This window comes from Leptonychotes weddellii, chromosome 5, assembly GCF_054177405.1.
Source record: "Leptonychotes weddellii isolate Sample4059 chromosome 5, ASM5417740v2, whole genome shotgun sequence".
NCBI lineage: Eukaryota > Metazoa > Chordata > Mammalia > Carnivora > Phocidae > Leptonychotes > Leptonychotes weddellii.
In genome coordinates this window covers 148695550-148723119 of record NC_138373.1, presented here as the reverse complement: position 1 = coordinate 148723119, position 27570 = coordinate 148695550, and the positions used below count along the sequence as shown (strand labels likewise).

The 27570-nt window shown below is 60.4% G+C and overlaps 1 protein-coding gene across 1 annotated transcript in view; it reads right to left on the bottom strand.

The window, feature by feature from the left end:
- Positions 1-4215: 4215 nt before the first annotated feature.
- TOM1 (target of myb1 membrane trafficking protein) overlaps positions 4216-27570 on the bottom strand; it is a 36194-nt gene continuing 12839 nt past the window's right edge. Inside the window, exons 2-15 of the mRNA XM_006745590.3 lie at positions 24372-24456; positions 21827-21905; positions 20776-20925; positions 20323-20457; positions 20074-20220; positions 17349-17465; positions 15281-15414; positions 13594-13627; positions 13182-13275; positions 12200-12320; positions 10357-10432; positions 6291-6350; positions 5196-5235; positions 4216-5112 (exon numbers count right to left, since the gene is read on the bottom strand). Of these exons, the coding sequence (XP_006745653.1) occupies positions 4958-5112; positions 5196-5235; positions 6291-6350; positions 10357-10432; positions 12200-12320; positions 13182-13275; positions 13594-13627; positions 15281-15414; positions 17349-17465; positions 20074-20220; positions 20323-20457; positions 20776-20925; positions 21827-21905; positions 24372-24456 (1427 nt within the window). The 3' untranslated portion in view covers positions 4216-4957. The remainder of the gene's footprint in view (positions 5113-5195; positions 5236-6290; positions 6351-10356; positions 10433-12199; positions 12321-13181; positions 13276-13593; positions 13628-15280; positions 15415-17348; positions 17466-20073; positions 20221-20322; positions 20458-20775; positions 20926-21826; positions 21906-24371; positions 24457-27570) is intronic.

Here is a 27570-nt window from a genome sequence, read left to right as displayed (position 1 = left end):
GGCAGCGGGGGTGGGGGGCCAGGTTCCGCTCTGTTGAAGGAAGCAACAGACAGGGAAGGGAAGGCCAGGAGGAATCCCGCGTGGCTGGACTGTAATCGGAGAGGCCGGTGCGAACGCGTGCGTTTCTGCGCGCACAGGCAGAACCGGGCACGCACCATCCGAGCCGCACACCCCGGCCAGTGGGAAGCGCGGGGCCAGAGCGCCCCGTGCTTTGTAGGAGGCTCCGGCAGCTTCTGTGGGCTCAGAGAGGACAGGGCTATTTGCTGCCCCCCCCCCCCATTGGTCTCATCCAATCCTTCCCATGACCCTGTGAGTCGGACGGAATGGAAGGGCTGCGGTCCCTTGTCCAGACCCACAGAGGATCCTTCCCACTGGGGCTCCCAGCCCCGCACCAGTCAGAGACCGTGTCCTGGGGCCGGAGGCAGAGGGCAAGGGAGTTTGCGTGGTTTGGATTCGGGGACAAGGACCCTTGTGCGGTGGCGCTGAGGGCGGGGAGGGGCCAGTGCTGGAACTGGCGGCCACCTCGCCCCTCTCGGGGTCAACACCGGGATGAAGGAGGGCCGCCTGGGCGGTGGCGGACCCTGTCCCCACTTGCGGCTGCAGGCCCGGTGCATGCGGCGCTGCTGCCATCTCGTGGTCACCCTGGGACACTGCCCTGAGCCCCCGAGACAGGCGGGGGGCGGGGGGGTGGGCTCTGCAAACCACCCACCGTCCGCTGAGCACGCACGGCCACCTGGGGCGGCAGCCCAGGCCCGTGAGTGGCACAAAGGCACGGTCGCAGGAACTGGGCTTGTCCTGGAGGCAGCGAGCGCCCTGGAGAGCTGCGGTCCCTGGAATGACCCGGGAGCCCGAGGGCCGGTGCCCCGGCGGGGTGTCGGGAGCAGAGGCTGTTCCGGAAGGAAGGGGTTCCCCCGTGCAGTACGTAGGGGGTCCTTTGACGGGGCTGGGCTACTTGTCGTCTCAGTGAATCCTTACCACAGCCCCCCGAAAGAGCAACGGCCACAGTCCGTTTTACAAGCGAGGCAACGCAGGCACAGAGAGGCTACTAATTTGCCTAAGATCACAGAGCTCAGGAGCAGCCCGGCCTGGATCTGCGGTGAGGACGGTTGGCGAGGCTGGATGCCGACACCGGGCCGAGGGACAGGTAGGGAGGTCAGTGTCGAAGCCCAGGGTGGGGTTCTGGAGGCTCCGGGAAGCCGGGAGGGAGCGCGGCGGGCGCAGGCCCTGCCAGCAGCTCTGGGGTGTGCTTCCCACGGCCCCCAGGGGCCGCCTCCTGGAAGCCCCTTCCCCTGCCAGCGGGCTGGGCTCCATTCCACTTCCCCGTGTCCCTGGCCTGGTGCCACCTTCCGAGGCAGCTGGGCCCAGCAGGAGCGGCTGGTGCCTCATGAATCCTGTCCCACCGCCCCCGTGGCCCCCGCCGGCCGCTGGTCCTCTTTCCTGGGGGGCCGCGCGACTTCCGGCCGCTGCCGAGTGACGGCCCGGAGCCTGGGCCTGGGCCTGGGCCTCAGACACAGCCTGCTGCGGCAGCAGCGGGCTCTTGCGGGGAGGCTGCCCTTGTGGGGGGGGGGGGGGTCCCCCAGTGCTGCCCCCTGCAGGGGGAGCCCAGAGACCTTCCTGCCGGGCCCTGCCACCCGCCCCGGCTCACCTGTCCAGCCTCAGGCCGTCCCTGGCCTCCCAGCCCTGTCGCTGCATCAGTCTCCTTCCTGCATCCAGAGCAGCACGTGGTGCTTTTGTATTTGTCTTTGTTGCCCCCTTCCCTGCCGAGTGACCCACCGGCCTGCCACCAGGCCGGTCACCTCGTGCTCCCAGCGCTTAGAACCACGCCCGGTGTGCAGCCGGCGCTCGGGGGATCCCACACACAGGAAAGAACCAACAACTTGGCCGCTCTAGCCATTAACTGGGCCACGAGCCCCTGGCACCAGCCACAGAAGGTCCCCTGGGCTTCGGGGCCTGGATCCCCATAAAATCACCATTCCCCACAGGGGACCCCTGAAACGGTGCTGTCACTCACCTGGGGGACAGATGAGGGAGGAGGCAGGCAGTGGGGGGTGAGTCGGGCAGGGAGGAAAGGCAGCAGTGCAGAGGACTCTTCCATTACTTAGTGGGTGACTAGGCAAGTCCTTGCTTCCCTGAGCCTCAGTCTCCCCACCTGTAAGCAGCGATCAAAACCGTCGACCACACAGGGCTGTCGTGACTGTGGAAAGGCCCAGGCTCTGCTGAATGAGGTGGGGAGTGCTGGGGGAGCTGCAGGGGAGAGGGAGGGAGGTCAGGCCTGGGGACAGAGGTCTGCGAGCAGCACCAGGATCGTGTGTCCCCCGTGCCCTGCCACGTGAGCGGGCATGCGTCTGTGTGTGTGTGGCCGTCACCGGTCCAGCCAAGCCAGGAGCAGGGGAGTGGTCCTCTATGGTTGCCATAGTACTCTTGTCTGACCCGCAGCTGCCGCCGACCTCGGCCATGCAGGGGCCAGCCGGAGAAGGTTCGTATGCCGCTGGAGGTGAACTTCTCCCCGCACGTGGAATCAGGCACACAGCTCAGCTCAGTGCCCAACGCCGGTGGCCTGCCGTGTTGTTGCTGGCCGCCAGCAAGGAGGGGGCCTCTGGAGACCATGTGCTGGCGCGAGCGCGGACCCAAGGGGGCAGCGGGGCTAGCGACATAAAGCCGTCCGGGGCCATTTGGAGGAGGCCAAAGTCGCCAACACCTGGTCCCCTCGGAGTGCTGGGGCAGGCTAGGATGGAGGGGGTGCTGATGCCCGAGGGGAAGCAGGGAGCAGAAGTGGCCAAGCCAAGCCACTCTGGCTTCCTCCCAGCTGTGAGTCAGAGCAGCCTAGCCAGGGCTGGCAGGGCTCCACACCTTGGCCTGGGGGACACGTGCCCGAGGACTAGCCCGTGTCCAGGAGCCCCTTAACACCTTGTTTAAAACCAGAGCCTTCCCGTTGCCCAAGCTCACGCGCAGCTCAGATGTGCAGGAGGCAGGAGGGCAGCTCGAGTCTGGACCAGCCGAGCCTGGTATGAGTGGATGGCGAGGGCCCAGGGGGCCTCTAGCTCACCGAAGCCATCCGACCAGGCTGATAGCTGGCTGCCCGGGGCAGTGGCATAGCTGCTCCCCCATCGCCCCCAAAAAGAGGTGGTTTAGGTTGGAGAAAGAAATCAGATGTAGGGTGCGGCTGCCACCCGCCTCCAGGCTTGGCTTCTCTGCAAGCTCTGAAGCCTGGCCCAGACAAGGAGACCCCCGCCTCCCCTGCTCAGGGGATGGACAGGCCTAGGGCTGTCCCTGGAGTTCCTTGCCCCACCTCCACCTGGAGGGCTGGCAGGGCCCGGTCTCCTGCTCGCTCAGCTCCAGGCCACCCCTCACATCATAGGTGCTGCCTGCCTGTCACAGATGGGAGCCCGTGGCTGCTCAGAGACAGACCCGGGCCACACCCAGGCCCCTCTGGACCCCGGCATTCTGACTTGTGCTCTCTCCCACAGGCTGACCTTTCAGGCAGGTCAATTGCTCCACCAGAGGGCTGGGCTATGAGGGTCCAGCACACGCCTTAAGCACTGACTCTCGGGGAGCCTGGCGTGGAGATTCCAGACTGGGAAAGGTGGTTCCCCAAGACCTGGAGCTCTCAAGCTGCCATGTTGCATGACCGAATAAGAACGGACACCCTACGCCTGGCCTGCGGCTCAGCTCCCCGAGCTGTGTGCCAAGTCACCCAAACTGAGCCTCCGTGCTGCCATCTGGAAATTGGTGACAAGGTACTGATGCACGAGGAAACGCCCAGTACACGATCAACGACTGCATCTCTGCCGTGTTCTCTGGGCCGGGGCAGCTCACGTGACCCACTGAGTCAGACTCAGCATCTGTAAGATGAGATGCTAACTTTACTTCCCCCGGCGTTTCGTGACACCTCCACGAGCCCACGTGGATGCCCGCACTGTCTACACCTGCTCCCACGTGCTTCTTGTTGCCAGGCAGGAGCTGGCCTGAGGGGCACGGCAGGGTGGAGGTGCCCTTGGGATGGAGGGATGCCACTCAGAGAGCAGTGCGGCCTCCTGGCAGGGCAAATCGTGGCTGACCTGCCCGTACCCGGTGACAGGTGTTGCTGGATGCCCCGTCCTGCTGCTCGTCCTGTACCATCTGCAGGTGCCCGTCTCCTGGACGGCCCCCAGCCCAGCCCAAAGCAGTCCCCGTAAGCCACTTCCCAGCTGGAGATGAACAGAGTCACTAGCAGGGTGCTTTTCTACCTTTAATTGGGGATACAAAAGGCACCTCTCCCAGTACGAGGATCGATCAACAGGTGGGTGGGCCCAGTGCCCGGTGGAGCCCTGCCCGGGAGGAAGAGAGGAAGGTTGCAGGAAAAGGCAGTGGAGGTCGTGGGGGTCACAGGTGCTCCAGGCAGCCCCAGACGCCTCCCCTTTGCGGCCTGGGGAGGTCTCACCCCCACCATATGCAGCTTCGTACCTGGACAGCGTGCAGCTTGGCAGCCCCCTCAACAGCTAGCCAGAGCCCTTGGGCTCCACGAGGCGGGTGCCGGGGAATGGCCCAGGGCCTGTGACAGAAGCTTCTGCTGTCCCCAGCCCCCAGCCGAAGCCTCGGCTGACAGTGTGGGCCCCTCTGGGGATGGGTCCAGGGAGGGGATCACCCAGGGCAAGGAGTCACACCGGGGCGACCAAGCAGTCGGCCTGTCACAGGACCTCCCACTTCTCAGCAAAGTAGTGGTCGGTCGGGGTAGGGAAGGAGGCAGGAGTCGGCCGAGATTCCAACGTGGAACTGACCCGTTACCCCAGTTCATCCAGCTGCCTCTCCACAGCCCAGGCAGCGTGGCCCAGCCACAGCTGGGTCAGCCCATACTTGAGGAGAGAAGGGGATAACAAGCCATCCTCAAAGCAGCCTTAACACCGAACGAGGGAAAGAAGCCCCGGCCAAGAGGTGCGGGAGCAGCAGGGGCTTGAGCTGCAGGCGCCAGGCCCCACGCTCATAAGGCAAACAGCTTGTCCTCATCTTTCTCTTGGGTCTTCTTTCGAGGGGCAGTGCCACGAGGGGGCCCCGGGGGCCCCTCGGCCGAGGGACTGGAGAGGTTAGGCAACCGATCAGCTGCTTTGGCCCGTTCTTCCAGGAACTTGTCAAATTCTAGAGGAACAAGAGAGGGGCTGAGGGTGGGTTCTGCGGCCCCGGGGTGGGGGGAGGAGGGGCAGGGGGCTGGGGCCTTCTACCTTCGCTGGTGACGCCCTTGGGCTCCTCTGCGTCATTCCCCTGAGAATGCAGAAGGAGGCAGAGGTTAGCCAGGGTGGTCCTCCGAGGCAGGCACAGGCTGCTGAACCCCAGTGGGCCAGGCTCAGGCTCTGGCTGGGCCCAGGACCTGAACCTCAGCCCACCCCTTCCTGAGCTGCAGTCTTAGGTTTTGCCTGACTGCTCTGTGCCTCAGTTTCCTGCGTGGCAAAATTGGTTGTCGGGAAGCTAAAATGGAATATTACACAGAACGCCAAGCCCAGTGTGTGGGGTGCCATGGGTCCTCAATAAACACCAGTTCCTTTCCTTCCAGTGTGTAGAGGGTGGACAGACTTCGCCTTGTGGTGGGAAGGGACCCAGAAGCGGAGACCACGCAGGCTAAAGTTGGGTGGGGGTGCCTTGTGCCACCACCCGACATGGACCCTTGCCTGAGCTCAGGCAGAAACACGGTCTTGGCCGCCGGCAAAAGGCAGCCTCTGGGCCTGGGAGCGCTCAGGCCCTTGGTCTTTGCTGCCCAAAGGTGAGGCGGCAGATGCGGGGGAAGGAGCCCTGGACGGGAGGGCTGAGGCTGGTCACCGCTTCTGATCCCTGGGGGCCGTAGGGCTCTGCAGACAGCCTGGGCCCCTGCTTCCTCCTGGGCTCAGCAGGCCTCCTGGCTGCTCATCAGCCTCCTGATCTGTAAGATGGGGCTGCCGGTGGTTTCTCTCGGACAGGTGCTGGAGGGCTCCCCAGGCTGGTGCAGGCGCAGGACGCAGCGTGCTCACGGTTACCCTCAGCCTGGCCTGCCTTCCCTCCAGCCTGCCGAGACTCCCGGGGACGCACAGTGGTGGCAGGCTCAGAAAGGGTCCGCTCCAGCAGCTGTGAGGCATGCAGGGCCCAGGCCCTCCTCTGAAGGGAGTGCCCACCAGAGGGCGGTGGGAGGTGTCCCACGCTGATGCTCCCCTCCCCACCAGCTGTTCGCCCTGCCCCGTGACAGTTACTTCCTCGTGAGACTAACGGGAGCGAACGGGAGCCCGCGGTCAGCTGGGTGAGGAATATGCCTGAGCCTCCGTTCCTGGGCTGGGCGGGCCCTGGCTTACCACATCCGTGGACAGCCACTGCTCGATGTCCTCCATGAGGCAGGCCTGGGTGACAGGGATCTGGAAGGAAGGGCAGAGGGTGAGGCAGTGAGGGGCAGAGCACTGGGCGCCAAGATGGAAGGCCTCAGCAGCTTGGAGCCCACTGGCTGGCCGGCTTACAGCTGTCACCCCCCCCCGCCCATGACATGGGGCCACACATACCACACACCCTTCTGGGGAGGTCAAGATCCTGGTAACCCCTCTACCATGGCTCCTGCCAGCTCCCTCCCCTGCTGGGCTGGGCTGTGGGCAAGGGGGCTACAGGGCCACTAGGCTAGGCAGGGCGCAGGAAGGGGGCTCCTAACAGCTGGAGCACGGACATGAGGAAAGAACGGAACCCCCCCCCTGCTGCCTCATGCCAAGGGCGCTGAGGAGGTGCCGGGCATCAGGGCCGGGCCTAAGCACAGCTGCTCAGGAGCAGCTGATGGAAGAGTATCTGAAGCCCGGGGAGGGGCCGGCCATCAGGGGTGGGGTAGGAACGGCTGCGGGGCTGGAGCAGCCAGCCTCTGTCCCCGCGGCCCCTCTGCAGACTCAGAGCTCCCGTGTGAAGGGGCGGAGAAGCACCAGAGCGCAGGGATGCGCCCAGACGACCAGACCAGGCCAGGCTGGTGCACTCAGGTGCTGTGGCTACTCACGGGGCCTTTCGCTTTGTGCTGCCGACGCACGGGCTCTGCCACGAGGCTTGCACACAGCGGCGGGGGGCTTCCGTCTACACTGGGAGAACCCAGTGGGGGGGGGGTTTGGGGACAGAGTCAGAGACCGCAGTCTGGCTCGGTCCGTGACGCGGAACCTACCGGCCAGGCCGCTGCGGGGATGAAAGGAGGCGATGGAGAGAAGGGCTCGCACAGAGGGGGTGCTCGAGAAGCCCTAGTTACGATTCACCTCCTTCAGGCAAGAGAGGGAGACTGACAGTCTTTCCCCAGCCAGGCGGGCTCTGTCCCCGGCACCCGAGGAGAGCCCGGAGCGGAGCCGAAGCCCCCTGCCCAGCAGTGGCAGCGGCGGCACGTGCTCTGGGCTGCCCACACCAGCCCCCTCTCCCCCTCAGCTCTCTGCTGCCACTCAGCCCAGAACCGGCGAGCCCCAGTCACCTCCCGGCTGCCAGACGGGCCACCTGGGCCTGGCTTCCGAGGCAGGAGCCGGAAGTGGGCACCGAGGGGCCGTGGAAGCAGGAGCAGAGGGCGTGGGACGGTGCTGATGCTGGGTGGGGGGGCACCCACAGCACCCCTTGTTCTTCTCTGCGTCTCACGGTCCTGCCCCCGCCAACGGCACCACTGGGTGGGAGCCCTGCCAGTGGCAGCCTCCGCTCTCTGGGCTGGCCGGCCTGGCCTCTCCTCACCATGCCTTGTCTCCTCATCCAGGTGCCTCCCATCTGGGTGAGGAAAGGTCACACCGAGGGTGGTGGGAAGGGCAGGGCCAGGGCCGCTGGTTGGCAGCCTTCTCCACCACGGACGCTCCTCTCAGGTCGGCAGGCCGATCGCTGCCTTAGGAGGCCGTGCGCGCAAGTGTCTGGGTGTGGGCGTGCACGTGCCTACGCACACCTGTGCAGCTGCTGGGGCTGTGGGGGCAGTTGGCGGGGGGGGGGGGGGACCGGAAGCAGCAGAGGGTGGCTCACTGTGGGATGAACCACAACGGCCCTGGGACCCCAGGGTCCTGAACACGCTGGGCAAAGCTTCTCCTCCCTTTCCAGAACGATCCTGGGGGCGGGCCTGTGCAAGCCCAGAAGGGCGGAGTAAGCAGCTGTCAGTCCCTCTGGTGGCTCTGCAGCGATGCTGATGGGTGTCCCAGGATTAGAACACGGGCTTACCCAGTCCCCTCATGCGTATCGATGGGCAACCGGGATTCTCGAGAACCCCAGAGATGACTGGTGCAGAGACAGGCTAGAGTCCTGCCTCCCCGGCCCTGGACAGACCGGCCTGGAGCCAGGCACTCGCTGTCCAACACCCCCGCGACTTGTGGAGCCTGGGGGCAAACCCTGGCTGCCCCCAGAGCTGGAACTGGACGCCACCCTGCACCTGGCTGCTTGGAATCACAGCCTGACAGCTTGGTGGGAGAAAGCCTTACCAGCACCCAGCCAGACGTACCCACGTCGGGAGCAGGTGTGTAGGGACAGTTTTAAGAACACCATACCGTGATCTAATGGAAGCCGCTTAAATCTCTCGAGGGATCAGAGAGGAATAAGCAATCATTTAGCAGCTTCCGCTCTTGTGCAAGTGGAGCTGTGTGTACGTGACCTCTTTGGGGCCGTGAGGCCGTGTTGGAGCTAGGAGATCTGGGCTCTAGTTCTTGTCATGCCCCCGACACGTGTGCCCCTGAGTCGCTGTGTGCCCTGGGCCAGTGACATCTGTCCTGGGCAGCAGCTCCTTCATCTGCAACTGGAAGGGGGTGGCTACGGAGTTAGCCTCTGCGCATGAGAGGCCAGGTGGCCCGAGAGGGAAGAGCTTCTAACAGGCTTCCAGAGTGTTTGGATTCATCTGGATTCCGGGCGCCAGATTTTTTGGAGTGTTCCCCCCTGTTCCTTAGAACTCTGCAGGCCATCTGGGGCTCTTACTACCAGCTCCAGCCATGGAGCCAGAAAGACCAACGGCTGTGAGATCTTGGCAAAGGACCTCGCCATGCTAAGCCTCGGTTTTCCCATCCGTAGGTGGGGGTAACCACCCAGCAGCGCTGGGAAGATCAAACGCCTCCCTACGTGCCAGGTACCACGCTAAAAATGTTACACCTGCTGCCTCCCCTGGCCTGTCTCTGGATCTCAGTTTTCTCACCTGTCAAAGGGGATAATAACACACCCTAAGGGTTTGTGTGAGGACTCAGAAAGGGGGATACGTAGAGGGTCTGGCACAGGGCACAGGCTGGACAGATGACCGCTTACAAAGGAAAATCACGGAGGCTCTGAGACACGGGTGTGAATGCGCTCTGCTTGGAGCCAGCCACACAGCACGCTCGGGGGACGTGTCACGTTCTAGCTGCTCCTGCCTCCACAGAGTACCACGTCTTGCTCTGCTCTCACTTGGGAAGGCCTCCTGAGACGCTGGGGACGCCTTTGGTGAGTCTCTGGGACGCCCCACCCACTGGCATACTGGGCAGCTTCCGCCTCCTAGCTGCTCTCCCAGCCTCCCACGCTGGATCCTTCTAAAATGGACAGATAAACCTTCCCTCTGCTCAAGACTGACCATGGCCTCCACCTCACACAGTGCTCCTGGCTGCCAGAGGCCCTCTGGTCCCTGCTGCCTCTCAGGCTCTGTCTCCCGTCACCTAGTCCCACCCTGGCCTCAGAAACCTGTGCTGTGCCCGGGCCTCTCCTCTGCCAGCCCTTCACCCCTGCCTCTCCGATTCCTGGGCCCTGCCGTTTCTAGCTGCCTCCCAAGAAGCCACTCTGTCCACTTACTGGAATAGGAACTCTCGCCGCCCCAAAGGCATCCAGAGACAAATTCAAAGGGACGAGAACCGGACTTGGAGTTCTTGCCAAGGGGGAGGGGCCACCCAGAGAGCGCGCTCAGTGCCGGGCACGTGGCTCTCACTCTGTACGTGGCCAAGCACTTCGAGGGAACTAAAATGGTGCCCCTGGATGCCTCCCTGCAGTTTTAGGGTCTGTCCTCTGGTCCTCTGTGTCCACATTCCTGCCAATAGCGGGGCTCTAGAGAGGCGGTGAGGTAGAGTGTTGACGGAGCTCAAACTCTGCCAAGCACCTTACACACTCCCTGTCACACATCCTTCTGTAAGCCACCGTACAGGTTAGCCGCGTGCCTCAGGATACACAGCCAGCAAGCCATGGCGCTGGGACGGGAACCCAGGCTGTGGGAGTCCAGCTTCCCGGCCCAGACCCAGGTGCATCCGAGTCCTTGCTCCAACCCTTCCTTGCTGGGTGAACTTGGGCAGATGACTTAACCTCTCGGAGCGTTGCCTCCGCTGTGTGATGGCAATTACCACATAAGCGGCAAAGGGCCCAGCACACGGGGCAGGGACACCGGTGGGCAAGCATTCCTTGGCTTCCCTTCTGGAAAAAGTGGCCGCAGGACCCTCTGCTTACCGCTCCAGTGTTCTGCTGTCGGGCATCCAGGGCTCCCGCCAGACTATCTGCTGCTTGGGGGGCTTCGTATTTCACCCTGAAACACAGAAGCCACCGCCACCATGAACGCTGCCCTTGCTGTTCCAGGTATGGCGGGATCCAGCTGGGGCCTAAGGGAGGGACTCCGAAGCAGGACAAAGCAAAGAGGAAGTCGACGCTAGGGCACTCTCCTCTCTGTGGGCTGTCTTCTGCTGTGCTGGAAGCCAGTCCCCAGGGAGGGCGTGCAGGAGAACCCATGACCCGAGGACGTACAGGATGTGCCCTCCCCCCAGCATCTCATGCTCTCCTTGCCTCGGAGCCTTTGCACACACTGTTCCTATAGCCTGAAACGGCCTTCCTGCCTCTCATCCCCGAGGTCCAGCCCTGAGCACCCTCTGCAGAGTTGCCAGCCACCACGCATGCGTCCACAGTGCCTGGCACGCCCCTCCAGGATAGCGGTTAGCACTGCACGGTCTCCCCATGAGACCGCGGGCTCTGGAGAGCAGGCGCCGGGTATGCTTTTCTCTGCCCCACCCAGGGCCCTGCTTCCGAAAGGAGCGATGGCACAACAGCGAGCCTCAGCCAGGCTTGGTGGGCCAGGCCAAGTGCCAGGGGCTCTCTGGCACGGCCCGTGTGCTGCCTGCTGGGGCCTGGCGGGCGGGCCACCCTCCTGGCTGCAAATCCCACTGGACTCATTAGCTTCCACCCACACAGCGGCCTCACAGTGCCCCAAACTCCATGGCAACCGTGAGCTGCTGGTCCCTGAGCACCGGAGCTTGGGAGTGCAGACTGCTCAGACTAAGGACGCAGCTCATAGCCCAGGCTGCCTCTGGTCAGTGGGCAGGGCTGAGCAACCTCACCGAGCCAGGCCAGCCTCTCAGATCTGACCTGGCTGTGGTGTGCAGAGGGCATCCCTGGGCCCTCGGAGGCCCACTGACAGTTCCCAAAGACAGGGCAAGGTGGGGAGGCCAAAGGTCATTCAAATGACCAGAATGACCACTGGGGAGCCACGGGCAACTGCTGAGGGGATCCCTTAATCCAGAGCTTCCCTTGGCTGTAAATCCGGGCTGCCCAGAACTCAGTCCTGGGTCCTGAGCAAAGGGCTGAGAATACCAAGCAAACTGCTTCCCCTGACAAGCCTGTATGGGGCCAGTCTTGAGAAGCTGAGGCAAGGGGCTGGTCTGGGCTGCTGAAAGCACCTCCCTGAAAACACTGTCCCCAGGAAAGGACAGAACCCCAGCTCTGGTGCAGAGGGGTCAGATCTGAGTAGAGCAACAGGGACCTCTGGGGGAAAATTAAGGGTGGCGAGTGATCACAAGAAATGACAAGTCCCTGAGGTTTTATCAGGGATCTTCCCTGCCTGCCTTGGAGGGCTTGGTGTGTGGCCTACAGTGTAGTGGGGAGGTGGGTCGGGCTGGAGACGGTTCTGGAACCAGCAGCCTTGGGCTCTCAACCTAGTGCTGCCACGTATCAACGGCCTGACTTGGGGCAAATGACCCAGCCCCTCAATGCCAAGGCTTCCTCCTCTGATCAGATCATGTAAGACTCTGGCACACAGTTGCTCATCAAACCACAGGGGTCCCTTCCCCCTCCCAGGCCTGCCTGTGGGGCATGAAGTCTACCTCTTGGCCACAGGGCTGTCCGGGCCACGAGGACTGATCTAGGGAGTAGGAACTCTGCCGTCCTGAGGGGTACAGGCAGGGGGCTGTGTGTCCTTCCACGTGGCGTGCCAAACAACTGGGTTCAGGGGCCCAGAGAGGCTCTGCCCTGACAGAGGGCAGCCCAAACTGTGGAGGATGGGGTGGGGCGGGGGCAGGCCACTCACTCTTTCCGTTGGTCAGCCAGAGAGCTGCCCCGGGTCAGCGCAAACATGTCAAACTCGCCTTCCAGTTGGCCAGAGGCCTCCAGAGACTGCAGGCCAGCCCTCACGCTGCTGGAGCCCAGGTCTGCAAGGACAGAAAGGCACGTGAAGGGCCCGCCACCTATTCCTGCACACTGAGCAGGGGCTGAGCTGCCAGGCCCAGGGATGATTCTGGAGAAGCAGCGGGGTGGGGGGTGGGGACGGTGCGGGCGTAGGAGGGGGCAGGCCGCCTGCTGGCTGAGGGACCGTGGGCACGTGACTTGCTCTCCCTAAGGAGGAGACCCAGGCCCCCTCCCAGGGCAGCTGTGCGGACAGCAGGTAAAACGCGGCCCAGCGCATCTGGCGCAGTACATGGCTGAGCAGGGGGCGGGAGGTGAGACGTGCGGCTGAGTTTTCAAACAGCCTAGCAGCAGTGCTTCTGGGCTCTTGACTACTTCCTAGGGCTTGGCACAAGCACGCAGCCAGCTGTAGGGACACTAGTCGCAGCGATGGTGATGGCGACTGCTGGCGTGCTGGGGGCGCGCACCCCGGGCCCGGCGCCGGTCTAAGCCCCCTTTGCGCGTGTGCTTACCCGGTCCTCACGGCGACCCTGCCTGTTACACGGCAGCGAGAGGGACACAGGGTGTTCAAGTGACTGACTAGCCCAAGCTCGCCCGGATGGCTTGGGCCACAGAGAATTCAGTGTTGAGGGGCGACCACAGAGCACTGGGCTTCTGAGGTCCGAGGGCGCTCGGGAGTTGGCGGGCTGGGAGGGAGAGCTCCACGTGTTGGGTCCTGGGCACCCAACCTTGCAGTGGGGGTCCGGCCCAGCGAGGTGAGGTCTGGGCCGACCTTCTGCTGCTGGCACTCCAGCTCCAACAGTCTAACAGGAGGGCACCCCCAAACTGCAGGGGTGCCCACAGCACCATAATGTGCCCTCGGCCAGAACCCCCCACACGGCACTTACTCATTCCCGCCAGCTGGGACGAGAGGCTGCCGGTGGCCGCCTGGTCAGGGCCCATGTCGATCAGGTCAGCTGCCACCTCGACCTCTCGTGGGGCCTGGGGAGAAAGGAGATGCCACCGTTGCTCGAGGATGTGCCACGAGGGCCCCAGCAGCTACGACTGGCAATCAGCCCCACTCTGCCTCTAGCTCAGCAGCACCCCTGGGAGGCTGGGAAGACCCTGGGGCATCAGCTGGTGGCAGAGCCTTAGTTACCTTAAAGGAACAGTGACAGAAAAAGTGAGAAGGGGACTTCTCTCTGGGCCTGGATAAGAAGGCACATCCTATGCAGGATGTCCAGGGAGGGAGGTGAGCACAGCCCTCCTCTTCCTTCCCATCAACACGGGCATGATCTGGTCCCAGAAAAGCGCCTTTACCTTGCCGGTCTGGCCTGTTCGGAACCGTTCAAACCTACGAAGACAGAAACAAGGCGGGTCAGAGAGACAGAGAGGCCCCTCAGCACAGCCCAGCTCTTCACGCTGCTGGCCACCAAATCCACGGCAGTGAGTCACGATTAGGGGGACCGATCCAATTTATGCCGGCTGTCCCCAGGGAACTGTTAACAACAGTGCCCCTTGTTCACTTGCCAGACTGTCCCTCTTTGAATGATCAATCATCTGGCCCCTTGTCATGACCAGCAGTAAACGAACCAACAGGAATAGGCTAGAAAAGAGGAAAATGGGGATGCACAGCACATGGCAAAGCTGAGTGCTGTTTTATCAAACATGTTCGGGGATTCGCTTACACACGTGTTCCTGTGTCACTGGCTCTCCGAAGTGGTGTCGGAAGACACGCATCTCTTATGCTGCTTCCTGGAGCCACTGGGACTAGCCTCCAGGCTGCCGAGGTGGCTGCAGAAGGCCGTGGTCTGCTGAGGCCTGGCCCTGTCACTTACTGAGTGACCGTGGGTACGTCCCTTCTGAACCTCAGCCTCCTCGTCTATTACAAGGGGACAGCGGAAGCTCCCTCCCAGATGTGAGGATCCAGCGAAGACCCTGACTTTAGGTAGGACCGTGAACTAGGAGGCAGCAGCCATATGTCAGGCCTGACGCCTGTGCGTGTCAAGGGGCCCTAGTCATCCCCAGATCGGGCCCTTGGGCCACCTCAGCCTACACCTCAGAATGGCAGAAAGTGACTCTTCTATTCCACTGGGCCAGGGAGCAGGAAGGGCTGGGCAGACGTGGCCCCCAGCAGGCCACCCCCCCTTCCCCTACTCTCCACTGACTCAGAATCACTCGGGGTCTGTTGCTGCAGAAAGACAGGAAATGAACGAAGGCTGGAGAAGGCTGGATAACTGTGTCTTGACCCAGACATCCCTGGTTGCTAAGTGCTTACAGGTATCACTGCGCGGACTCTTCGTCACCCCACGGGGCAGATACAGAGAGCCCGGCATCCCCTTCTCCCTTCTTTGGTAATAGCACCCGAGTGCCGTCTGGGGAGCAGCTCTTCCCCCATTTCCTAGGGTCCTGGTACAACCACCTGCAAGGGGCCCTCTTCCCTTCGCCAACTGGTGGGTACAACAAAGCTGAGCAAATCCATTTCTCCTGGGGAGCTGACTCTTGAACAGAATGACAGAAAGTGGGCAAGTGTCTGGGGCCCATTTCCTGATGGCCACACCCTAGGAACATGGTCCGGGAGTTTCTGCCCTGAGACCTCCAAGCCAGCCTGGGATCTCTCTTTCCCGCTCTGCTGGTGGGACTCGCTGTTTGACTCTTCTTTGGACTCTGAAAGCTCTCCTGTCCGTAAAGGCTATTCTCCTCATGAACTCTTTTTCCTGCTTAAGTGAGTTCGTGTAGCGTGCAAAGAGCCAAAGTCAAGTACGTAGCGGGCCCACGGCAAGGACAGAGCAGCCCGCGCGCAGGGACGCAGCAGCAGGGCACGCTCCGGCCTGGACAGCAGCGGTGGCAGGCTGCGTGGAGCTCATGCCCACCGGGGAGGGAGAGAGCTGACGGCATGCATGTCTGCGAGGGCGGCGGGAGGAGGCCAGACGGTGCAGACAGGCAGGCCGGGGAGGGAGCGGGCTGGGGCACTGCCAGCCAGAGGCCGGGGGAGGTGGCGGGCTACCGTTCATGGCGCAGGAACACATTGTTGAGGTTGTCATTGACGATGAGCAGCTCCTCGGTGAGCTGCTCATTGGCGATTCGGGGGATGAGCTCCAGGACCCGCTGCTGCATGGCTCGGCACGTCCGGTTGAGCTCCTGCGGAGGGAGAGGGAGGGATGGCCTCAGCCCCTGGGCCCAGAACGCGGCCGTCGCCGGGGGCCGGGCCCCACAAACGCGCTTCTGGATCCCGCCGCCAGTGTCCTACGCCAACAATGAGCACAGGGGAGACAAGCTACAGGCGAGACGGTGCGTGCAGACTTCCCGCTGCCGCCTTTGCTCGGGTGAAAACCAACAGTGCCAGTGGTCGGTGGGACACACCGCAACTTTTCTGGGTGATTGGGATCTTTTTGTAACCGAGACATAAAAACACCAAACCAGACCTCTCCAGCTATTATCTGCAAACCCTGATTTTGAATTTTCCCTAATTTTTTTAAAAAAGATTTTATTTATTTGAGAGAGAGAGAGAGCATGCACGTGTGTGCAGGAGCCAGAACACGAGCTGTGGGGAGGGCAGAGGCAGAGGGAGAAGCAGACTCCCAGCGGAGCATGGAGCCCAACACGGGGCTCGATCCCAGGACCCTGAGATCATGACCTGAGCCGAAGGCAGGCGCTTAACTGACTGAGCCACCCAGGTACCCCTTCCCTAATTTCTTTTTAAATACTTTTTACTTTGGACTAATTTTAGATTTGCAAAAAAGTGGCCAAGATAGTAGAGCTCTCCACTCAGCTTCTCCTCAGGTTGGCGTTTGTCAAGACGAAGACATTAATACCGACCCAATGCTACGAACTCAACTCCAGGCTTTCTTCAGTCTCGCTGTTCTCCGACTAATGTCCTTCTGCTCCAGGATCCCACACTGCACTCAGTCGCCGTGTCACGGACTGACTTTTAATTGGTAAATTATATATTTAAACTCTCTTTGGGAAAGAGAAAAAAACTAAACGCCACAGCTGTGTAAGTTTTTCATTTGTAAGACGGACTCTTTCTTCAGGTACCAGCCACTAGGCGGCCGGGTGCCTGGGTCACGGTCTCAAGGTGCAAGGAAGCGGTCGGCTCTTTTCTCCCACAAGCACCGTGAAGACCAGACGCTGCCCCACTACTGACTTCGGTTCTCTTTTGGACCGTTACCCCCCCCCCCTCCTAGAATTTCCTCATCTGCCTTTATTGTGGGGCAGGGCGGGCCCGAGTGACTTTCAACACCCTATGGGCCTCCCTTCTCTCCCTCCTGTGACCAAGCACACTTGTGGCTTTGTCCCCACTTCCTCACCCTCCCCGGAGCAGAAGAGCAGTGGCCGGACCCAGGCTCCTGGGTTCGAATTCCAGCTCTGCTGCTTACCAGCCATGTGACCCCGGGCACATTACGTGCCCTCTCTTCGCCTCAGTTTGCTGACCTGGGCAACGGGGATGATGACAGTACCTACCTCCTGTGCGGGGGTGGTGAAGATTAGGTGAATGACTGTACATCAAGTGTCTACATCAGAGCCCGGTGCACGGGAAGTGCTCATTACTTGTGAGCTGTCACCATGAAAACGTAATCACTCACACCTGGTGGCTCCTGGGCCTTAGGGTCCCCCAGCTTTCTTGGTAGCGCTATGAACTGACCTCCACAGGTAGGGTAGGGCCTTCAGTGGTCCCCAGCTGGGGATGGGACGGTGGGAATACTGTGTGACACGTGGAGCGAAAACCCGTGGCTCCCACCGGCCCCGGGGGCCCGAGACCAGCTGCCCTCTCCTCCCCAAGCTGGTGCTGCTCTCACACCAGCCTGCTAAGCTCCGTACTCTGAAAGGGGGAAATCAGAACAATCTTACAGATGAGGATACTGAGGCAAGAGAAGCTATTCTGTTCAAACCAGAAAATGCTAGAGCCCTGAATTCCAATGCAATGGAGCCCAAAGTCTCTGCCCGGTTTCAATCTCTCCCACTGTGACCATGAAGTTCTGAGTAAGCCGTGAGAACTGTAGCGCGGCTGGGAAAGAAATGTGTGTGGGCAAATGCTGGAGAAGTCACCTGGGGGCGGAAGGGTGCCTGCTCACCTGTAGCAGCTCCAGGTCTGCAGGCTCTGCCTGGGTGGGCACCAGCTCCGTCAGCATCTCCGACATCACCCTCACGTTCCCACTCACCATCTCGAGCTCGCTGCGCAGCTTCGCGATCTGAAATACACCGGCGGCCCTGGTGAGCTAAGCCAGGGGTCCAGAGCCACTGTCGCTAGCGAGGAGAGCCTGGCACCATGAGCTGGGGTGGGGTGGGGGGGTACCCAGAGGAGCCGACCTGCCAGTACGCTCTAGGCTCTTGAGCCACAGTCCTCGGTGGGTTGCCCCCACCACCCTGAGACCCCCTTACAGAGGTGCTACCAACCGTTTCCATCTCCAAACCGGGGAGCCTGGTTCAGGGAAGGCCAAAAGCAGCGGAGCTGAGAGTAAATGCACACAGAGTACGGCTGGAGGCCGCCAGCATTCCCTGGGCCCCAGGCAGCAGCTAACAAGGCCCTGGAGGGCAGTTCCCTGCCACGGGGAGAGGGGACAATCAGCAGGCCTGCTTCCCTCCCTAGGGTGACAGGATCTCACTCTGTCTCCTAGGACAGCAGGATTTTACTCCCCCGTCCTGTCCTGTGAGGACGGGATTTTGTCTTGCTCCTGGCCTGCTCCTCCTGGTCTGTTTCGGTGTCCCGGGCTCTTCCAAGCAGGAGTCCCCGTGCCACCCGCCCTCTTGAGTATGACACTGAGATTTAGCACTGGTTAAAAAGACGGTAGCAGGTTTTCAGAGACCCAAGGGTTCCAAGGTCTTGGCTTGGGGAATCAGTGTAAATCAAGTTGCAGAGTCTCCACACAGGGGAGGTGGTGAAGGGTCTTATGCTGTGGGGCTCTGTGGGGAGTGAGGTCTCCTCAGGAGCACTATGGACACTGTGAATGTCCAGGAAGCAATCAGTATGGAAGTTCTGAAATTAATCTGGACGAAGAACCCTTTGCCATGGAATACCGCATGGGTCTAGGATTAAGTGGCCTACATTTTGAGAAATGCATGTGACCCCGCTGATTCCAGAACAGGAGTGTCACTAGATAAATTCGCGATGCCTGTGCGAGCCGCGACCATTCACTGACCGCCTACTAAGTGCCAAGCATTTAACTTTTATTGCTAACTAAACTTCACCCCAGTCTTAGGAGGCACATATCGTTATCCCAGCCTCTGCAGGTAAAGAAATGGGGGTGCAGACACTGCGGCTCACGGACACCTTCCAAACCCCGCAAAATGTTTGGTGTGTTTGGCCTATCTAATGAACGCTCTCGGTATACATAAGTGGAAAGACTACTGACCACAAGCCCAGTGTGTCTGGGTCAGATGGGACCTAATTACAACGGAGTCTGGGAGTGATATCACTGCATGCCTGAAAGCCTTAACATGCCCCAGGAGACAAAAGGGGAGCTGGACATTAACTCCTACTCAGTTGGGTTTTGCAAACTGAGCAGGCACTGGATGTGATCAGTCTTAATCCACGCAGATGCTAGACTTCAGGCAAATTGGTTAAAATCATAACCTGGTGACATAAAAGTTAGATCACAGGGTGATTTTACAATTTTTATATACCTTTAATTGTCTGTCCGGTCAGGAAAACTTTTCTAGTAATACTTGTGAGTCTGGGAGGTGATTTTATAACTTGCTATAAGGTATCAAATACGGAAGTCTCTCTTCAGATAGGCTGGGGTGGGAAGGGCTGCTGGGAGGCTTGTTCATAAATCCAAATGAGACAGTGCAGATCAGCAGGTGCGCTTTGGAAGGTCAAGTTTCACTTTGTTTCTGTCACACACCTGTGTCTCTCTCCCAAGTACCTTTAGCAGCTGAGCTTTCACACTTAGCGGGTATGATGGCTCTGAAGTTCTTAACACGCCTCAAAAGTGGGCACCCCAACCACGCAAGGCCTCCACCTGCATCCCAACAGCCACGGCTAAAATGAGAGCGCGCTAGGGTGCTGAGCGTGCAATTCTTGATCTCAGGGTTGTTGAGTTCGAGCCCCGTGTTGGGTGTAGAGATAGACAGATAGATAGATAGATAGATAGATAAATAAATAAATAAATAAATAAAATGAGCACACACCCAGCGCACGCTGGCCATGGCAGCAGACACCCCTTGTTGGGGTGAGCAGTCTCAGCAGGTGGCCTTGCCCCCCTGTTCCCGGTGGAGGAAAATGAGGGACAGAAGCTACGTCAGTGGCCGTGAGTCTCTGGTGGGTAAGCCTGCAAAGGTACTCACAGAGCCCTAGACTCCGGCCCCTGGAATCTCACACTACACCTCAAACCTTCTTCTTGGGGCTTGGTGGGAAGCATCATGGTGCAAAGGAAGGGTTTAAAAATTTTTATGTGTGCAGATGGTTTAAAACTGTTTTTAGCCAGAACCTCTGTTCAAATGGAATCTTATTTGAGCACATAAACAAACCCCAAAAGAAAATGGAGATGCTGTTGTTGAGGAGGCCGCCTGCTGGGCACTCCCCACCCCCACCCCCTCAGGGGTCCTGCCTGAAGGGCTCCGCGCACAACACAGCTTGGCAAAGGGCTGGCCTGGCCGAGGTGCAGGACAGAGCCTGCTGGGAGTCAGGCAGACCTGAGCTTGAGTCCCACCACCATCTCTGATGAGCTGTGTGTGGCTCTGGGCAAGTGAGTTTATGTAAGCCTCATCTTTGAAACATGGGGCTGCTATGAGGACAGTACTTTTCAGACTGAGAGGGGCGCTCCCTGACCCGTGTGGCTCTCACTCAGGCTTGTTTACCTGCTCAGGGGTGGGTGTGATGGGTGTGTCACTGGGGAGTGTGGCCGGCACAGGCAGAGGGGTGGTGTGCGGGGTGGAGTCTCCTCCATGGCTGGCGTCCGTGCCCACTGAATTCGGCCCTGATGGCGCCTCTGAGCTGAACACGGTCTAGACGGTGGAAAACGGGATCAGTGAGGCCTGTAAGGGAGGAGGCAGCTCCCCCACCCCCGGCTCCCCTTCCCACTGCCCCCACCGGCTGTGTCTCCTCACCCTCTGGGGCGTGTGGATGGGTGACAGCATGTCCAAGTCGGTCATCGGGAATTCGAGGCCCTTCCTCCGCAGGTCCTCATAGACGGCCACCACACCTGTCAAGTCGGGCGAGCTGCGGAACGCGTCAGCCCAGGACTGAGAGGGGACAAGGGGACACGGCCAGTAACCACTGCTCACAGTCTCCCCTGCGAGCCCGCCTCCCTGCTCCCCCCCGCCGCCCCGCCACCGGAGAGCAGAAATTCCCTCGCTGACTTGCTGGTCCTTGGACTATTGTGCCCAGGCCTCCCCACATGCAGAGCCCTCCAGTCAGCGGACGACCAAGATGGCCCCGCACGAGAAACAGATGGAAGCAAAGGGACACAGAGCAGCAATGGCAGGGGGCACCAGCTCTCCACCGGCAGGAAGCTGGCCCGGAGCTCGGTCCGGTGCACCTGCCCACCCGCCCGCGCTCACCTGGATGAGGTGGAGCACCTTGTCGTGCACGATGGTGGGCGGGTTGTTCTTGGGCAGGATGGTCCTCACCAGCACACCCTCCACGAAGTCCTGGCTGGCTACCAGCAGGTGGAAGCGGTGCCCGCAGTTCTTGACGCAGGTTTCTAAAACCTGGAGGCCGGGAGGTGCCCGTGAGCACTCATCCGCGGACGGGGGGGGAAGGGGGTGTCCAGGACTCCCACCCTGGCACTCCGCCTCCATCCCAGAGGACAGGCTTAGTCCAGGCGGGGCTCCCTCAAGTGAGATCCTGGAACATGGAGAAGGGGGGACAGTGCCCTGATTTGGGGGCTGGTGTGCTGGCTAGCAGCCCCCCTGCGGGGTGGCCTCCGTGCCTAGAGAAGCCTGCTCGGATGCCGTTTCCGAGGGGGCCACAGCCTAGAGGGAAGGTAGCTCTCCGAGTAGAAACCAAAGTGAACTTTCATAATCCTATGGTGACCCCACAGCCCCAGAAAAAAAGGCACTGAACTTCCCTCCCCATTTCTGCTCCCACTTCCCGGCAGGAGGTGCCTTGCTCTTCCGGGGAGCTGGATTCACCGGCTGTAAGCCCTGCTCTCATCTCCACCCCAGCCAAGCCCCTCTGGCAGCCAGGATGCCCACTCTCGCCTGGCTTGTCCTCAGCCGCTGGCATTTGCTTTATGTTCATTTCTCAGGGCACCAAGTGCCAGTCAGCAGCACCCAGTGTGGCCTGCCAGGCTTTCTGCCCCGCCAACGCCTGGCTTCACTGAGCTTCTGTGTCACCTGGCAGGTCCTCCAGCGCAAGCTCTCCGTGTCTGGTTCTGGAGGGATGTGGGCCTCAGTGCGTCTGCTCCCCATGCCCGCGGGCTGGAGAGAACTTTTCCAAATGGTCTCTCTTGCCGCTCCGTGTCTGCTGGCACTGTAGACAGGACAGCGCTCTGCCCACAGACCTTTCCCAGCCCTTGGAAGAGGAGCCGCAGGGTGGCTGGAGTCCTGCTGGGCCTGGGGGACGTGTGGTTCTACCATGGATGGACAGACGGATGGATGGGGCACTCACCGTGAGAGCCAGCATCACCTCGTGGAAGTTCTTATTCCCTACGATTCTCTTCTTCACTGCTCGGAAGGCATCTTTGGGACTGGGCAAAAGGACAAAAGGAAGGATGGGCTGAGGAATGGAACCTTCTTATCCAACATGCGGGGCTGCCTACCTAAGATCAGGAGGCACTGGAACACGGGGATGGCTTTTACTTATCTGTGTTCCCTGTGTCCCGTTTCCTGTTGAACACACGAGTTCTAATCACAACACAAACTACTTGCACCAAAGTCCTCAGTAGATCATAAATACTTGGCAGAGATTCTCTGCGTGGACCCTGGACCCCCTGCACCAGAATCCCCTTCGGCGGGGGGAAGTGTGAGGATGTGTTAAAAATGCAAAACCCTGGGCTCCCACCCTAGACCCCTGAAGCAAGCTCTCAGGAGGCCCCCAGGGGCGCTGTGTACATACTGAGGTTTAAGAACCAATCAGCTGCCAACATAGAGTCCCAACGCCCCATCCTGGCCACTTCCTCTCTCCACCCATCCTTCTACTTGGCTAAGTAGCCACACGTGCCAGCACTGTGCGGGGTGACGCATTCCCGGGAGACCCACATCAACGTGGGAAAGAAGAGGGGCCTGCAGTCGGAGTGAGTGGGGGCCGGGGAGGGCGGCTCAGGGCAGTCGTCTCTGAGGAGGTGGCATCACAGCTGGGTGTGAAGGACGAGATGGAGCCAGCTGCGGGGAGCAGGGGAAGGGGTTCAGGCAGAGGAGGGAGGGACTGAATGGAGGCCGTGCAGGGAGGCAGAGGGAGAGGCTGAAGAGGCCCAGTGGTCACGGTAGGGAGGGTGGATACACCTAAGTGCAGGGGGAGCCCTGAAGGCCTTGGCGGCCGCCTGCTCCCCCTGCCCCCCCACCCCCCCGCCCCCCCTGCTGCTCGTACCGCCTCGCCCTTGCATCCTGCCCTTCAGCACCGTGCAGGTGAAATCAATGTTGCCCCGACGGCTCTGGCCTAAAAGCCTTTGTGGCCCCCAACTTCCACGTCTGGCTGGTGAAGGCACAGCTAAAATCCGCCTTGCGCATGACTCTTTCCCAGTCCCCCATTTCCCTGGTGCGCACTGCCACACGGCCCCCCACGGCCCCCCCACGGCTCCCACCGGCGCTTCCCGGCTAAAGAAGCCACCTCCCAGAGGGCGGGGATGGGGTCCCCTTTTGACACTCTGCCTCTCCAGAGGAGCACTCTCCACCCACAGGAGCATAAGCAGCATTTCCTAGGCTGGTGAGTGGCCCCTGGGGCCTGTCCTGCTGTCTGCCAGGCATCTGTCTGTACGGTGCTGACCCCGTCAAGGGCAGGTGAGGAAAGGCGGGCGGCAAGCAAGGTGGGGAAGCGCCATGGAGGCCTATCAAGGCTGTGACAGAGAGGACACGCACCATGGTCCCTGACGGGTGGGCCCCTGTCCCAGAAGTGTGAGGGCAGTTTGCAACCCAATGCCCTGGGGCCCCTCCTCACCCTCAGGACTCCTCGCCTGTGGCCACTTCAGCTAAAAGAACTTGTCCCCGCCTCTCATAGCGTGGCCCAGAGAAAGGGCATGGCATTGGGAATCAGAGGTCCCGGCTTAGGTGCCCCTCTCCCCACAAAGCACTATCAGGCTGAGGGGGACCTCGCTGGCCAACTGGATTATCCCAGTGAGAAATGGAGACGGAAGTGAGGTCTACTCTGGCTGTAGATTCTGATTTTCCGGAACACAGGCCTTGTCAGGCAGTCTTTCCCGATCACCTTGGCCTTCACACCACATCCCACCCTTCCTGGGTTTTCCTGAGAAGGACAGTGACCCTGCTTTGCCTCTCTGCTCCCCTTAGGACCTTGGGCTTATTGCTGGAAGAATCTAAAAGAGCTTTATGTCTGAGGATAAAGACCCAGGGAGGTACGGTGCCTTGCCCAAGGTCACACAGCTGGTCAATGACAGCTAGTCAGAGACCAAGAGCCCAGGGCCAGGATGCCTCCTCCACAGCACGTGCCCTGGTGTGACCTGCAGACGGGAAATGTTCAGCAAAGGCTAACGCTGATGGGCTCTCAGTTTGCTTTACTGTCACTGCCTTCTCAGTGGCCCCTGACCCAAATCTTAGGGAAATAAAAGTCTATTCTTGCCCCCAGAGAAAGCTGGGAGTCCCCCTGCCCATTCCAGCTCACAGAATGCAGAACGGTGCTTGGGGCCACGTCCCAGTGCCGGGGCTGCCAGCTGGCCTTGTCCCAGGAGGATGTGGCCCAGGTGACATTCTAAAAGATCCAGTTGGCCAGGCTGCCGCTGAGACACACGCGTGGGCTGGCAGCCTCCTGGGGCGTCTCTCTCTCGTCTAACTCATGACAGGGCTGTGTGGAATCTTGGTTCCCAAATACCTAAAATGCCACACTGTTGCCTAGGGTGGGATTCAGACAACATCTGTAGCCCTCCTGGCACCAAGGACCGCCAGCGGGGTCTACCTGAGCACCACAGCAGGGGTGGGATGGGAGCGCTCCGTAGCAGAGGGCAGGCTGGGTCCCCACCCCCAGCCTCCCCTGCGGGCCTCACCCTTCCTCCGTCTCGTTGATGATGTCGCAGATCTCCATGTTGAGGGCCCAGTCCTCGCTCTGCAGGGAGCCATCTGTCGCCTTCTCTGTGGAGGAGAAACCACAAGTCACAGTGTGGGGGCGCCCAGATGGATAAACTTAGCTGTGTGCAGGTGTGTGGTGCGGGGCCAGGGCAGGAAAGAGCCAGGGAGGAGGAAGACGACAGATGCTTTCTGGGCACCCAAGAAGGAAGGGCCGGGCAGCACACAAACGGCTACCTACCTTGTCCTGTTTTGTCATTTAATGTGTTTTTTGGCTGTACTTTATCTCTGTATTATTTTTACTTTTTAAATTGTGTTAAAATGCACCTAATGTTTGCCATCTCAACCATTTTTTAGCGTACAGTTCAGTGGCATCAAATATACTCAGTGTTGTATAGCCACGCCCACCACCCTCTCCATCTTCTAAATCTGCAGCTCCCCCTTCCCCTCCTCCCCTCCGGCAGCCCTGGTAACAACCACTTTTTTTTTTTTTTTTAAGATTTATTTATCTGACAGAGCACAAGCAGAGGGAGAGGGAGAAGCAGGCTCCCTGCTGAGCAGCGAGCCCGATGTGGGGCTCGATCCCAGGACCCCGGGATCATGACCTGCGCCGAAGGCAGACGCCTAACCGACTGAGCCACCCTGGCGTCCGAGCACTACACTGTCTTTGCAATTCTGACTCCCTAGAGACCTCATTATGTGGAATCGTACAGGACATGGCCATCTGCATGTTCTTGCCAAAACACAGGTGCTCGGTAAGGCGGTTCTTTTATTTTTACATTGAGGTGAAGGTCGCATCTCATAAAATTAGCCATTTTGAAGTGTACCATCCAGTGGCACTTAGTGCACTCACAGTGCTGTACAATCATGACCTCTACCTCGGTCAGGTTGGGCTGAATCAGGATAAGATTTCCAGGCCGGAGTCAGCTAGGACATTCTCGAGGCTGTCAAGGCCAGGGTCACTCCAAGTAGGCTCTACGCCCAGTGTGGAGCCCCACGTGGGGCTTGAACTCACAACCCTGAGATCAGACCTGAGCTGAGATCAAGAGTCGAATGCTTGGCTGACTGAGCCACCCAGGCGCCCCACTAAATAAGCTCCACCACAGCACAAAGACAGTCTGATCCCCCGCTTTTTGGAGCCGACATTCAACCACACAAATTACCCCTGGCTGGCATGCGCTGTACCCTAGTTAGGACTCTGGGACTAGCGAGGGCTGGTCAATGTTTTTTTTTTTTAAAGATTTTATTTATTTATTTGAAAGAGAGAGAAACAGCATGAGAGGGGAGAGGGCCAGAGGGAGAAGCAGGCTCCCCGCCGAGCCGGGAGCCCAATGTGGGACTTGATCCCAGGATTCCGGGATCATGACCTGAGCTGAAGGCAGTCGCTTAACCAACTGAGCCACCCAGGCACCCCAGGGCTGGTCAATGTTTTAAGGTTCAGGGAGTAAAACCCTTGGTGTCCTGACCCTGGGCTCTATCCAAGTCCCCCTCCATCACGGCCCTCTCCTCTGGCTCCCACACCTGGCCCTGCCGGCACAGTGTCCCCACCGGCCATCTGTCACATACCAATAGCGCCTGCGGGACCAGGCACGTGCAGCTCATTGTCCCCCGTGACTGTACAGCCGTCCCGCACGGGAGGCCCCCTCGCTCTGTTCACACCGACAGCTGCCCCCTCACTGGCTGTATTACTGGTGCCCAGAGGGGCTGAGGCGTCCTCTGAGCCCAGGCCCTGTGACCAGGCAGGGCCCGTCCTGCGGGACAATGCCTGGGCTGGGCTGGCGGTCAGCTCCCTAGAACTGTGGCTTCTGTGATGTCGGTTTTGCAACTGGCCTGACCTCAGTTCCGCCTTAGGTCCTGCGGACAGATGGATGCTAGGGGAGCTCAGGGCACAAGCCCGGCAGCTGGGGCGTCCAGGGAGGGACCCAGCAGCAGGGCGGGGTGCTTTTCTCCCTAGACTGTGGCTGCGGGAGGGGAAGAAGAAGGCTTCCTTTAAAAGGGTTGAAAGGTGGGCTGTTTCATCCCACAATGATGTCCTGAGTGTGGCTTCTTTGTGTCACACTCCCCACCCTTGGGGACTTACACACTTACTGACCACGTGGGAAGAACTAAAGAGAGCTGGACAAGTGCCACTCTGGGCAGAGGGAGCCACGCTCCATTTTGGAGGGTCTGGGGGGACAGTGCTAATCAAACATGCGGGACCTGCTGCTCCTTCAGAAACCACACCTCGGCGACCCCCAGTCACGTGGGCCAGACTTCCGGCCACAATATTCTGCCACCTCCAGCTCCTGACTCTCCATCCTACCTGATCCTTCTCACCTTGCCGTCTGCCTCTGCTGGCCTCTTCCCCGCAGACCACGGCCTCCGCTAATCCGGCCTCGCTCCTTCCCCTCCACGCCCCCTGCTGCCCCAGACTGAACTTTCTGAACCCTGGAAGTGACCCTGCTCCTCTCGTGCCCCCAGTGCTCCAAAGGCTCCACGGCCCTCGGCCCGGCCCACATGCCCGTCCTCAGCAGCAGGGCACTCACTCCCCAGTTATAGACCAAGCGCCGTGAGCTGTTGACACGCGGACACAGCTGAATCCTCCCAACCCCGTGCAGTGTGCATCACTGCCCTCACCCAAGTGGTGAGGGAATGGGGACGCGGGGAGGTCACACAGTGGTCACCAGGGGCCAGGGAGCTCTGCCATCCCAAATGCGTCCTCCTGCCCCCTCCTCCCGGATCCCTGGCTCCAGCAGCAGGCCTTTCGATGCTTCCTCAACTGGACCCTCAGTGACCCCCGAAAAGGAGGGGCACCTCGCTTCTCCCGGGGGAGGATCCTTACCATTTTAGAAGGGATTCAGGGCATTCTGGAAAGGCAAGCGGGCTGGTAAGGGGCAGCCGGGGCATTTATAAGCCAGAGGAAGGCAGTGGCCGGGAATTGGGCGGGTGCAGGAGGACCCGGAGCACAGGAATCTGGGGACACCTGTTTTGTTTTTGTTTGGAACCACAGAAGTAACTCAGCTTTGCAATTTTGGAAAGGAGGGAGAAAAACACTGGCACTGGTCATCAGTTCCAGGAGAATGATAACCGGCTTCCCGCCCTCTGGGGCTGTGGGTTGTAACCTCCCAAGGTCCCAGGCAGCTGCTCTGCTCTCGTCCCTAGCTCCTGAGGCCGCCAGACCCTGCACCGCCCAACCGCCCA